The sequence below is a fragment of the Caretta caretta genome, chromosome 15, assembly GCF_965140235.1.
Source record: "Caretta caretta isolate rCarCar2 chromosome 15, rCarCar1.hap1, whole genome shotgun sequence".
Classification (NCBI taxonomy): Eukaryota; Metazoa; Chordata; order Testudines; family Cheloniidae; genus Caretta; species Caretta caretta.
The window spans coordinates 467,122-481,129 of NC_134220.1; the positions used below are offsets into that span (position 1 = coordinate 467,122).

The 14,008-nt window shown below is 48.3% G+C and overlaps 2 protein-coding genes across 3 annotated transcripts in view; both read right to left on the reverse strand.

Annotated features, from left to right (window-relative positions):
• Positions 1–9,705, reverse strand: part of LOC125622820 (coiled-coil domain-containing protein 157) — a 27,771-nt gene extending 18,066 nt beyond the window's left edge. The window contains exons 1-2 of one of the 2 annotated variants that reach the window (XM_048821271.2): positions 9,586–9,705; positions 5,811–5,986 (exon numbers count right to left, since the gene is read on the reverse strand). In XM_048821271.2, coding sequence (XP_048677228.2) covers positions 5,811–5,948 — 138 coding nt within the window. In that variant the 5' untranslated portion in view covers positions 5,949–5,986; positions 9,586–9,705. The remainder of the gene's footprint in view (positions 1–5,810; positions 5,987–9,585) is intronic. The other variant, XM_048821272.2, reaches the window with a different exon arrangement.
• On the reverse strand, positions 9,582–13,999 carry LOC125622832 (coiled-coil domain-containing protein 157). The gene is made up of 2 exons (XM_075120147.1): positions 13,830–13,999; positions 9,582–9,894 (listed from the first exon to the last, which is right to left on the reverse strand). The coding sequence occupies exons 1-2, from the start codon at positions 13,997–13,999 to the stop codon at positions 9,582–9,584; spliced, it is 483 nt and encodes a 160-aa protein (XP_074976248.1).
• Positions 14,000–14,008: the final 9 nt, after the last annotated feature.

A 14,008-nucleotide genomic window follows, 5' to 3' on the forward strand; every position in this document is an offset into this window, starting at 1 on the left:
ATCCTGGGAAAGAGAATTATTTCAGGGAACATGACTGAGGAACAGTGTTAAGGTTACAAAGGGGACAGTGATCAGCGCCCCTTTTTTGCCCCATAATAGGAGAACAAAGGGTCACTTGAAAAAAGTAACATAAATTTCAAACAAAAGCATTACTTTTTTGGTACGATTGCTCAGAGCTCCAGTTTGAAACTGGAGAAAAGCCCGTTGAGAGTCCTTGGGTTAAGCTTAGAGGCGAGAGCAACAAGGGTGATGTTGTGGTGGGCATGTGCTATGGACCACTGAATCAGAAGGATGAGGTAGACGAGGCTTTCTTCGGACAACTAACTGAAGTTTCCAGATCAAAGGCCCTGGTACTAATGGGAGACTTCAATCACGTCTGCTGGGAGAGCAATACAGCAGTGCACAGACAATCCAGGAAGTTTTTGGAGAGTGTTGGGGACAACTTCCTGGTACAAGTGCTGGAGCAACCGACTAGGGGCTGTGCTCCTCTTGACCCGCTGCTTACAAATAGGAAGAATTGGTAGGGGAAGTAGAAGTGGGTAGCAACCTAGGCAGCAGTGACCATGAGATGGTTGAGTTCAGGATCCTCACAAAAGGAAGAAAGGAGAGTAGCAAAATATAGACCCTGGACTTGAGAAAAGCAGACTTAGAATCCCTTAGGGAACTGATGGGCAGGATCCCCTGGGAAGCTAATATGAGGGGGAAAGGACTCCAGGAGAGCTGGCTGTATTTTAAAGAAGCCTTATTGAGGGCGCAGGAACAAACCATCCCAAAGTGCAGAAAGAATAGCAAATATGGCAGGTGACCAGCTTGGCTTAACAGTGAAATCTCTGGGGAGAAACTCAAAAAGGAAACTTACAAGAAGTGGAAATTTGGACAGGTGACTAGGGAGGAGTATAAAAATATTGCTAGAGCATGCAGGGGTGTAATCAGGAAGGCCAAGGCACAATTGGAGTTGCAGCTAGCAAGGGATGTGAAGGATAACAAGAAGGGTTCCTACAGGTATGTTAGCAACAAGAAGGTGGTCAGGGAAAGTGTGGGACCCTTACTGAATGGGGGAGGCAACCTAGTGACAGAGGATGTGGAAAAAGCTGAAGTACTCAATGCTTTTTTTGCCTCAGTCTTCACAGACAAGGTCAGCTCCCAGACTGCTGCACTGGGCAACACAGTATGGGGACGAGGTGAGCAGCCCTCAGTGGTGAAAGAACAGGTTAAGGACTATTTAGAAAAGCTGGACATGCACAAGTCCATGGGACTGGATCTAATGCATCCAAGGGTGCTGAGGGAGTTGGCTGATGGGATTGCAGAGCCATTGGCCATTATCTTTGAAAATTTGTGGTAATCTGGGGGAGGTCCCGGATGATCAGAAAAAGGAAAATATAGTGCCCATATTTTAAAAAGGGAAAAAAGAGAACCCAGGGAACTACAGACTGGTCAGCCTCACTTCAGTCCCCGGCAAAATCTTGGAGCAGGTCCTTAAAGAATCATTTTGAAGCACTTGGAGGAGAGGAAGGTAATCAGGAACAGTCAACATGGATTCACCAAGGGCAAGTCATGCCTGACCAACCTGATTGCCTTCTATGACGAGATAACTGGCTCTGTGGATATGGAGAAAGCGGTGGATGTGATATATCTTGACTTTAGCAAAGATTTTGATACGGTCCCCACAGTATTAATGCCAGCAAGTTAAAAAAGTATGGATTGGATGACTGGACTATAAGGTGGATAGAAAGTTGGCTAGATTGTCGGGCTCAACGGGTAGTGATCAACAGCTCGATGTCTAGTTGGCAGGCGGTATCAGGCAGAGTGCCCCAGGGGTTGGTCCTGGGGCCAGTTTTGTTCAACATCTTTATCAATGATCTGGATGATGGGATTAATTGCACCCTCAGCAAGTTCGGAGATGACACTAAACTGGGGGGAGGGTAGATATGCTGTAGGGTAGGGATAGGGTCCAGAGTGACCTAGACAAATTGGAGGATTGGGCCAAAAGATAGCTGATAAGGTTCAACAAGGACAAGTGCGGAGTCCTGCACTTAGGAAGGAAGAATCCCAGGCACCGGTACAGGCTGGTGAGCGACTGGCAAAGCATCAGTTCTGTAGGAAAGGACTTGGGGATTACAGTCTAGTCTGGGCCTAATCCTTTCCCCTGGTACAGAGCTTGTTCCAGCTTAGGTGGTAGCTAGAGGATTTCTCATGACTGCAGCCCCCTTTATTCTGTTCCACCCCCTTATATATAGCTGTGGCACAAGGAGGGAATCTTTTGTCTCTTTGGGTCCCCACCCCTCCGTCTAAATGGAAAAGCCCCAGGTTTAAGATGGATTCCAGTACCAGGTGACATGGTCACATGTTCTGTGAGACCCCAAGCTTTCATTAAAAGAAAAGGAGTACTTGTGGCACCTTAGAGACTATTTGAGCATAAGCTTAATTGGAGCTGTAGCTCATGAAAGCTTATGCTCAAATAAATTGGTTAGTCTCTAAGGTGCCACAAGTCCTCCTTTTCTTTTTGTGGCTCACGAAAGCTCATGCTCAAATAAATTGGTTAGTCTCTAAGGTGCCACAAGTACTCCTTTTCTTTTCAAGTAAACAGAGCCATCTACAGTCAATTGTCCTAGTTGATGGGAGCCATCAAGATTCCAAAACACCATTAATGGCGCACACTTTGCATAATTACAATAGGACCTCAGAGTTATATGTCATATTTCTAAAAAAGAAAAGGAGTACTTGTGGCACCTTAGAGACTAACCAATTTATTTGAGCATGAGCTTTCGTGAGCTACAGCTCACTTCATCAGATGTATACCGTGGAAACTGCAGCAGACTTTATATACACACAGAGAATATGAAACAATACCTCCTCCCACCCCACTGTCCTGCTGGTAATAGCTTATCTAAAGTGATCAACAGGTGGGCCATTTCCAGCACAAATCCAGGTTTTCTCACCCTCCACCCCCCCACACAAATTCACTCTCCTGCTGGTGCTAGTCCATCCAAAGTGACAACTCTTTACATAATCAAGTCGGGCTATTTCCTGCATAGATCCAGGTTTTCTCACATCCCCCCCACCCCCATACACACACAAACTCACTCTCCTGCTGGTAATAGCTCATCCAAACTGACCACTCTCCAAGTTTAAATCCAAGTTAAACCAGAACATCTGGGGGGGGGGGGGGGGGGGTAGGAAAAAACAAGAGGAAACAGGCTACCTTGCATAATGACTTAGCCACTCCCAGTCTCTATTTAAGCCTAAATTAATAGTATCCAATTTGCAAATGAATTCCAATTCAGCAGTTTCTCGCTGGAGTCTGGATTTGAAGTTTTTTTGTTTTAAGATAGCGACCTTCATGTCTGTGATTGCGTGACCAGAGAGATTGAAGTGTTCTCCGACTGGTTTATGAATGTTATAATTCTTGACATCTGATTTGTGTCCATTTACTCTTTTACGTAGAGACTGTCCAGTTTGACCAATGTACATGGCAGAGGGGCATTGCTGGCACATGATGGCATATATCACATTGGTGGATGTGCAGGTGAACGAGCCTCTGATAGTGTGGCTGATGTTATTAGGCCCTGTGATGGTGTCCCCTGAATAGATATGTGGGCACAATTGGCAACGGGCTTTGTTGCAAGGATAAGTTCCTGGGTTAGTGGTTCTGTTGTGTGGTATGTGGTTGTTGGTGAGTATTTGCTTCAGGTTGCGGGGCTGTCTGTAGGCAAGGACTGGCCTGTCTCCCAAGATTTGTGAGAGTGTTGGGTCATCCTTTAGGATAGGTTGTAGATCCTTAATAATGCGTTGGAGGGTTTCCAGGTTTATGGATCTTGGGTAGTAGATAGAATATCCCAGGTCGGGGTTCCAGGGGTGTGTCTGTGCGGATTTGATCTTGTGCTTTTTCAGGAAGTTTCTTGAGTAAATGCTGTAGTTGCTTTTGGTAACTCTCAGTGGGATCATAGGGTAATGGCTTGTAGAAACTCGTGTTGGAGAGCTGCCGAGCAGCCTCTTGTTCATATTCCGACCTATTCATGATGACAACAGCACCTCCTTTGTCAGCCTTTTTGATTATGATGTCAGAGTTGTTTCTGAGGCTGTGGATGGCATTGCGTTCCGCATGGCTGAGGTTATGGGGCAAGTGATGCTGCTTTTCCACAATTTCAGCCCGTGCACGTCTGCGGAAGCACTCTATGTAGAAGTCCAGTCTGCTGTTTCGACCTTCAGGAGGAGTCCATCTAGAATCCCTCTTTCTGTAGTGTTGGTAGGGAGACCTCTGTGGATTAGTATGTTGTTCAGAGGTATTTTGGAAATATTCCTTGAGTCGGAGACGTCGAAAATAGGATTCTAGGTCACCACAGAACTGTATCATGTTCATGGGGGTGGAGGGGCAGAAGGAGAGGCCCCGAGATAGAACAGCTGCTTCTGCTGGGCTGAGAGTATAGTTGGATAGGTTAACAATATTGGTAGGTGGGTTGAGGGAACCATTGCTGTGGCCCCTTGTAGCATGTAGTAGTTTAGAAAGTTTAGTGTCCTTTTTCTTTTGTAGAGAAGCAAAGTGTGCGTTGTAAATGGCTTGTCTAGTTTTAGTAAAATCCAGCCACGAGGAAGTTTGTGTGGAAGGTTGAATTGGAATTCATTTGCAAATTGGATACTATTAATTTAGGCTTAAATAGAGACTGGGAGTGGCTAAGTCATTATGCAAGGTAGCCTGTTTCCTCTTGTTTTTTCCTACCCTCCCCCCCGATGTTCTGGTTTAACTTGGATTTAAACTTGGAGAGTGGTCAGTTTAGATGAGCTATTACCAGCAGGAGAGTGCGTTTGTGTGTGTATGGGGGTGGGGGGGATGTGAGAAAACCTGGATTTATGCAGGAAATAGCCCGACTTGATTATGTAAAGAGTTGTCACTTTGGATGGGCTAGCACCAGCAGGAGAGTGAATTTGTGTGCGGGGGTGGAGGGTGAGAAAACCTGGATTTGTGCTGGAAATGGCCCACCTGATGATCACTTTAGATAAGCTATTACCAGCAGGACAGTGGGGTGGGAGGAGGTATTGTTTCATATTCTCTGTGTGTATATAAAGTCTGCTGCAGTTTCCACGGTATACATCTGATGAAGTGAGCTGTAGCTCACGAAAGCTCATGCTCAAATAAATTGGTTAGTCTCTAAGGTGCCACAAGTACTCCTTTTCTTTTTGCGAATACAGACTAACACGGCTGTTACTCTGAAACATGTCATATTTCTAGTTTCAGATATAAGAATGATACATTTATGCAAATAGGATGAACACACTCAGTAGATTATAGGCTTTGTAATGATACCTTACACGAGACCTTTTGCATGAAGCATATTCCAGTTACATTATATTCATACACATTAGCATATTTTCATAAAATCATATGGACTGCAACGTCACACCTAGGGAGGTGGTAGACTCTCCATCCTTAGAGGTTTTAAGGCCCGGCTTCACAAAGCCTTGGCTGGGATGATTTAGTTGGTGTTGGTCCTGCTTTGAGCAGGGGATTGGACCTCCTGAGGTCTCTTCCAACCCTAATATTCTATGATTCTATGATCACACTGCATGTAGGCAGCCAGCAGACCTCCCTGCTTCAGTAGGCCAGAGAGCTAAATACAGTAGCTGGATTTTAAAAGGGGCTGGCTAATATTACAGTCACTAATTTCATTTTATCTAGTTCTGAGGATTAGATGAGGTTAATCAAAGCTCATGCTCTGAAGTGTAATCTGATCACTGAAGGTTCAACCACGATCTGGTTTAGTATAGCAAATCCTATATGACATAGGTCCCAGCATCGCTAGGCCACATCCTACCTCAGTCACTAGCTGCTGATGGAGCGCTCCCAGTTTCAACATGCTGTTCCCGTACTTCCTCACAGCCAGCCCGATGGACATGCAGGGTCCCACTGCCCGGGAGGGGGGCACAGCTTGTTCGCTGATGAGATTCTCCATGTAGCCTGTGAAGCTCTGAAGCAGCAACAGCAGCCTTTCTGACAGAAACAAACCATGGCTTAGAGCTGCATGGGATTTCTTTCTGGGAGTGGGGTTTTTGCTGTCGGTCACTACCGCCCTGCAAGTTGGGGGATGACATAAGGAGGTGGCCCAGGGTTAGCATTTGGCACACAAAATACCCCAGAGGGAAACCCCAGCTTCCTAGGCTGTTTAGGGGTGGAAACAAGGCAGGGGGACCCTCTCTATCCCAGGGGGCTGGATAGTCGTGGGTCACCACTTGTACAACTCCCCAGTTCTGGGTCACTCTACAGAGCAACATTCCTCCGAGTTCAGGGCCTGACTGTCCTTTCCCAGGGGCACAGATTCAAAGCCATCCCCTGTGCTTTGGGTTATGTGGAGGTAGGTCCCCCTTTAGCCCAGTGATCAGGCCTTCTGGCTGGTGGGTGAATTCAAGGCAATCCTAAATGGGCCTTGTCATAAATATAAAGGGAAGGGTAAACCCCTTTGAAATCCCTCCTGGCCAGGGGAAAGCTCCTCTCACCTGTAAAGGGTTAAGAAGCTAAAGGTAACCTCGCTGGCACCTGACCAAAATGACCAATGAGGAGACAAGATACTTTCAAAAGCTGGGAGGAGGGAGAGAAACAAAGGGTCTGTGGGTCTGTCTATATGCTGGTTTCTGCCGGGGATAGACCAGGAATGGAGTCTTAGAACTTTTAGTAAGTAATCTAGCTAAGTATGTGTTAGATTATGATTTCTTTAAATGGCTGAGAAAAGAATTGTGCTGAATAGAGTAACTATTTCTGTCTGTGTATCTTTTTTGTAACTTAAGGTTTTTGCCTAGAGGGGTTTTCTATGTTTTTGAATCTAATTACCCTGTAAGATATCTACCATCCTGATTTTACAGGGGGGATTTCTTTATTTCTATTTACTTCTATTTTTATTAAAAGTCTTCTTGTAAGAAAACTGAATGCTTTTTCATTGTTCTCAGATCCAAGGGTTTGGGTCTGTGGTCACCTATGCAAATTGGTGAGGCTTTTTATCCAACATTTCCCAGGAAAGGGGGGGGTGCAAGTGTTGGGAGGATTGTTCATTGTTCTTAAGATCCAAGGGTCTGGGTCTGTAGTCACCTAGGCAAATTGGTGAGGCTTTTTACCAAACCTTGTCCAGGAAGTGGGGTGCAAGGTTTTGGGAAGTATTTTGGGGGGAAAGACGCGTCCAAACAGCTCTTCCCCAGTAACCAGTATTAGTTTGGTGGTGGTAGCGGCCAATCCAAGGACAACGGGTGGAATATTTTGTACCTTGGGGAAGTTTTGACCTAAGCTGGTAAAGATAAGCTTAGGAGGTTTTTCATGCAGGTCCCCACATCTGTACCCTAGAGTTCAGAGTGGGGGAGGAAACTTGACAGGCCTTAACAAAGGTAAAGCCTTGAGAAGCTGCACTGAGAGTTACTTTTTTAAAATTAAGCACCATTTTACTTCAAGCCGATGGAAAAAGCACCCCAAATGCCTAGTGATTGAGCCATGATTTAAAATATAAAACTGACATCTGTATTGATAACTATACATGCCAAAAGTCAATGCAGGCTAGTGGATGATATACTCAAGAGATGCGGTTCTAGTCCCCGCTCTGCCATTCACTAGCTGGGTGGCCTTGGGCAACTCAGTTCACTTGTGCCTCAGTTTCCCAATTGGCAAAGAGGGGATAACAACACTCATCTACTTATTGTAGATGAGAGGCTGTGAGGATTAATTAGTTCATGGCTGTAAAATATTTTGAACAAGTTAAGTGTTCTAGAAATACCAAGTATTAATGTAACTGTCAAATACGTACTCACAAACCTCTGTACATTGCACACAAAATCTAGGTTAAAAGAACACTGTCAAGGTTGCAAAGTCAAGCACCCAAAAGTTAGGAAATGCCAAAATTAAGGTTGTCTGCATATTCTTAATTTGGCCCCCTTGTGCCAATGCACAGTCCTTAATTACATGTTCTCGTGCCATTTTTTTCCATAGAACCTCTGCCTTATTCAGTGCACATGATGGACAATGCTCACTGGATGAACTGCTATTCAATATTTTGTTTTATCCTCATTGTTTAATGTGTGGCCCCAGGCCTTGTTCACTGCACATCATTCAAACCCTGCTCTGAAGACTGAATTATTAATTTCCTCATAGACTTTTCTATGACGCTCAGCATGACAGTAGCTGCTGTGCAAACATTTTTTCCTCACAAGACTCCTGTGAGATGGGGGGTGCACAGATCATCCCCATTTTACAGATGCAGAGCTGAGACACAGGGCAAAAGTATCCACTAGTTTTCAGTGCCCAACTTGAGACACCTAGGACCTGATTTTTCAACATACTTACCATTATACAGCACTTTAGATGTTCAAAGCACAGCTCCCATTGACGTCAGTTGTAACTGGGAGTGCTCAGCACTAATGCAAATCAAGACCCAGGCTCTCATGTTGAGCACCCCAAAAATGAGGAGCATACTTAGGGACCACCTGTGAAAACTTTGGTTTAAGTGACTTGCCCAACACTGCATAGGAACTCTGTGGGAGAGGCAGGGATAGAATCCAATTCTCCAGGGTAGCATTCAACTCCCTTAACCACAAGGCCCTCTCTTCTCTTCCCACAATCCTCTGCCTCATTCACTAGACACCTTCCAACTTCCACAAATGAGACAGCAGGCTGCTTCACCTGATTCACCCCCAAAGCAGGTCCATTCTGTGCACTGAATGAAGCATGCACAGTCCAGTCACACCTGGGAACTTTGAGGGGATGGAGCATGCTCAGTCACTCTGGAGGGATGGCACATGCACAGCCTGGTCAGCACCAAAACCAGTGATGAGCTGGAGCATACTCAGTGAGAATGGACTCTTCAGAGATTTTAGTTAAACTCTAAAAAGTCTCTACTGAGCATGTGCAAACTGAGATTTTTCAAGGACTTATAACAGCCAAATTTGGGCAGATTTTCATATGAACAGCAAAAGGCACCTCCCTGACACAGGCCAAATTTCTCCCTGCTCCAAAGTATGGGGATGTTAGAATTTCTCAAAGGTCAACAACTGTTTTTGCCAAAACAACATATTTTTCCCTATCCTTGGAAATGGCTGAACCATTTTGGCTGAAGCTTTCCCAAAAGATTGAGCCTGAGGCAGACATCCAGCACAGGGAAATTTTAGCTCAAACAATCAAAGTTTGGTAAATGTATAACTAACTGAAAACAAGGTCTTATAATGGGAAATGTCAGGCAACCTTATACTATATTGCTACCAACCCCCCTATAAGAAGAGAATTTCAGGGAAATGCTTCTAGATAGCTAAAAGCTGTTGCAAGTTCTTTGAATATACTGCACATACAGATCTATGCTCATGGTGTTAGGGGCAGGTATCTTATCGGTAGGATTCTGCAGCGACATTTCTCAAAGAAGAAATACAGTTGCTCAGCCATAGATAAGTGGCTGAATACAGAAATGTCTTCTGTGCTTTCCAGATGCATGTGACTCTAAAGACCTGAACACAGATATATGGTCTGTATGAATGCAGTGTTTTCCCAACAGGCATTTCTGAAAGGAGTTGCGGATGTCCACTGACCAACCTCTTAACAGATCTGAGATGTATTCATCCTCTCACCTGTCAATCACCAGTTCGAGGAGCATTACATGGGAATGCTGGGTAAATTCAGGGTCATTTTCCACATAGTCGTAATGCTCCAGCAAAGCCACCAGATCCAGATCACAGGACACTTTATTGGGGAACTTCCAGGAGGGATAACGCACTGCCCCAGCCCGGGAGAAGACATCAATAATGGCTCCTTGTAGATCGGTGATGTCCTTCCTCAAGCTCTCCATGCAGTTTGGATTGCCCAACAGGTATGCCATTCTGTCAGTTGACTTTAGGCCACCAATAGGAAAATGCCCCTCATTGGCAGGATGGATAGATCTGCAGCGGACAACAACACTGAACATCAAATTAACCAGCAGATTCCATAGGGAAAGAAAATCAAGGCAGGTCAGACTCATTACTGTACCTCTCAGCTCTTCATGACTGTGGTATAAAGTGCTGTCACTTCTGCTATGGCATAAAAGTTATGGCCCAGTGTATAGCACTGTAACAAGTCCTAAGACTTCACAGCCGTCATTATACCGCATGTTGTGCCACTGGAACTTCACAACAACACCACGAATAAAACTCATCTCCTCTTGTTCCAAATCGCAGAATACCCTTTAGCTGTTAGTTGCATAGAGCCTCTGATACTAGTCCCATAGAATTTAAGGCCAGAGGAGACCATTAGACCTAGTCTGACCTCTAGAATACCACACGCTATTAAAGTTCACCCAGTTACCCCTCTATTGAGACCAAAGACTCTAGTTGGAAAAAAGTATTTCAGTCCTCAGGAGCCTAACCTACCAGAGGCAGAGAACAGGAGAGAGCAAGGTGCCAGGCATCACACATAGGTGAACGTAGAATCATAGAATATTAGGGTTGGAAGAGACCTCAGGAGGTCATCTAGTCCAATCCCCTGCTCAAAACAGGACCAATCCCCAACTAAATCATCCCAGCCAGGGCTTTCTCAAGCTGGGCCTTAAAAACCTCTAAGGATGGAGATTCCACTACCTCCCTAGGTAACCGATTCCAGTTCTTCACCACCCTCCTAATGAAATAGTGTTTCCTAATATCCAACCTAGACCTCCCACACTGCAACTTGAGACCATTGCTCCTTGTTCTGTCATCTGCTACCACTGAGAATAGTCTAGCTCCATCCTCTTTGGAACCCCTCTTCAGGTAGTTGAAGGCTGCTAACAAATCCCCCCTCACTCTTCTCTTATGCAGACTAAATAACCCCAGTTCCCTCAGCCTGTCCTCATAAGTCATGTGCCCCAGCCCCCTAATCATTTCCGTTGCCCTCTGCTGGACTCTCTCTAATTTGTCCACATCCTTCTGTAGTGGGGGGACCAAAACTGGACGCAATACTCCAGATGTGGCCTCACCAGTGCCGAATAGAGGGGAATAATCACTTCCCTTGATCTGCTGGCAATGCTCCTACTAATACAGACCAATATGCCGTTGGCCTTCTTGGCAACAAGGGCACACTGTTGACTCATATCCAGCTTCTCGTCCATTGTAATCCTCAGGACCTTTTCTGCAGAACTGCTGCTTAGCCGGTTGGTCCCCAGCCAGTACTGGTGCATGGGATTCTTCCGTCCTAAGTGCAGGACTCTGCACTTGTCCTTGTTGAACCACATCAGATTTCTTTTGGCCCAATCCTCCAATTTGTCTAGGTCAGTGGTTCTGAAAGCCGGTCCACCGCTTGTTCAGCCCCTGGCGGGCCGGACCGGTTTGTTTACCTGCCGCGTCTGCAGGCTCGGCCAATCGCGGCTCCCACTGGCCGCAGTTCCCCGCTCCAGGCCAATGGGGGCTGCGGGAAGGGTGGCCAGCACGTCCCTTGGCCCAGTCCGGCCCACCAGGGGCTTTCCCTGAACAAGCAGCAGGCCGGCTTTGAGAACCACTGGTCTAGGCCACTCTGGACCCTATCCCTACCCTCCAGTGTATGTACCTCTCCCCCCAGTTTAGTGTCATCTGTGAACTTGCTGAGGGTGCAATTAATCCCATCCTCCAGATCATTTCATAGAATCATAGAATATAAGGGTTGGAAGGGACCCCAGAAGGTCATCTAGTCCAACCCCCTGCTCGAAGCAGGACCAATTCCCAGTTAAATCATCCCAGCCAGGGCTTTGTCAAGCCTGACCTTAAAAACCTCTAAGGAAGGAGATTCTACCACCTCCCTAGGTAACGCATTTCAGTGTTTCACCACCCTCTTAGTGAAAAAGTTTTTCCTAATATCCAATCTAAACCTCCCCCACTGCAGCTTGAGACCATTACTCCTCGTTCTGTCATCTGATACCATTGAGAACAGTCTAGAGCCATCCTCTTTGGAACCCCCTTTCAGGTAGTTGAAAGCAGCTATCAAATCCCCCCTCATTCTTCTCTTCTGCAGGCTAAACAATCCCAGCTCCCTCAGCCTCTCCTCATAACTCATGTGTTCCAGACCCCTAATCATTTTCGTTGCCCTTCGCTGGACTCTCTCCAATTTGTCCACATCCTTCTTGAAGTGTGGGGCCCAAAACTGGACACAGTACTCCAGATGAGGCCTCACCAATGTCGAATAGAGGGGAACGATCACGTCCCTCGATCTGCTCGCTATGCCCCTACTTATACATCCCAAAATGCCATTGGCCTTCTTGGCAACAAGGGCACACTGCTGACTCATATCCAGCTTCTCGCCAATGTCACCCCTAGGTCCTTTTCTGCAGAACTGCTGCCGAGCCATTTGGTCCCTAGTCTGTAGTACTGAATGGGATTCTTCCGTCCTAAGTGCAGGACCCTGCACTTATGCTTATTGAACCTCATCAGATTTCTTTTGGCCCAATCCTCTAATTTGTCTAGGTCCCTCTGTATCCTATCCCTCCCCTCCAGCGTATCTACCACTCCTCCCAGTTTAGTATCATCTGCAAACTTGCTGAGAGTGCAATCCACACCATCCTCCAGATCATTTATGAAGATATTGAACAAAACCGGCCCCAGGACTGACCCTTGGGGCACTCCACTTGACACCGGCTGCCAACTAGACATGGAGCCATTGATAACTACCCGTTGAGCCCGACAATCTAGCCAGCTTTCTACCCACCTCACAGTCCATTCATCCAGCCCATACTTTTGTAACTTCCTGGCAGGAATACTGTGGGAGACCCTATCAGAAGCTTTGCTGAAGTCAAGATATATCACATCCACCACTGTCCCCATATCCACAGAGCCAGTGATCTCGTCACGGAAGGCAATCAGGCTGGCAATCGGGCAAGCAGTTCTGAGTCCACCCGGGAGGCAGCAGTGGCATGCATACCTGGGTCAGAGACAAGGATCACTGGCTGCCCTTCCGTCCCCAGAGCCCCAGGCAGCCCGGACACGGACTGATGAACTGCAGACACGGCACCACCCACCTGCTCCGCCTCAGCTATTCCCTCGCCGGCCTGGACCCGCTCTGGACGCGGCAGCCCCGCGCAGCGCGCACGGCGGGCGGGCGGGCGGGCGGGCGGGAAACCCGGGTCACCCCCGCCTGCGCCCGGCCGCTTCCAGCCAAGCGCCCCGAGGCGCGCTGCGGACACGACTGCCCGCCGCCCCCCGCCCCGCCCCGCCGCCCCGCGGAGCCCCGAGGCCGGTATTCTTCCAGCGCCCGCCCGCGCCAGTCGCGCGGACCCCAGAGACCCGGCTCGCGAAGCGCCGCCCGACGCGCGGCCCGGGCAAACAGCCCATGCCCCAGCCTGGCGGAGAGCTTGGCTGGGAGCCGGGCCGGGACCCGCGGACACAGGGCCCGGGGAGGGGAGGCCCGGGGAGCGAACCCACCTGCCCCCGGGCGGCCTCCGTTACCGCCTTCGTCGCTGCCCGCTACCACGGCAACCGCACAGGCCCCACCCCTCCGCTGTGCGGAGCGAACCATCGGCCCCCTTCGGGGGGTAGCCGTGCCCGTCTGTGCCCACAGACTCGGCGAGGAGGCCGGCGGCACCTTGAACGAACCGATTGATTTGGGCATCGGCTCTGGTGGGTAAAGCCCCCCGCTCCAGATGCGCGGCTGGACCTTACAGGTGCAGACAGCCAGGTACACCTGGCCACTGGAAGGTCAGGAGCGCTCCCAGCGCCTTCCCCCACAAGACACCGTTACCAGAGTACCCCCCTGGTTCCCTCCGTGGAACATTCCGAGTCCACCCCCCTCGCTCCCTCTGAAGTACACTCCGCCGTCCTGCTGGGAACAAGCCCTATTCCCCCCCCCCGGTGACAGGAGCCCGATGAGTTGCGCGCGCATCATTTCCGACTGTACCAACCCCGACTGGTATCGCTGGGCTGCGGGCACCCCTCTCTCCGTCCCCAGAGTAGAACATTCCAACTGGGCTACCCGCGCAGCCTCCACAGCCTGCTTCCTGGCCCGGCCTATGTTTTCGACGTCAGCGAGCCCGACCGCGCTGCGCGCGCAGCCCGCGGGGGTCGCCGCCATTTTGTGCGC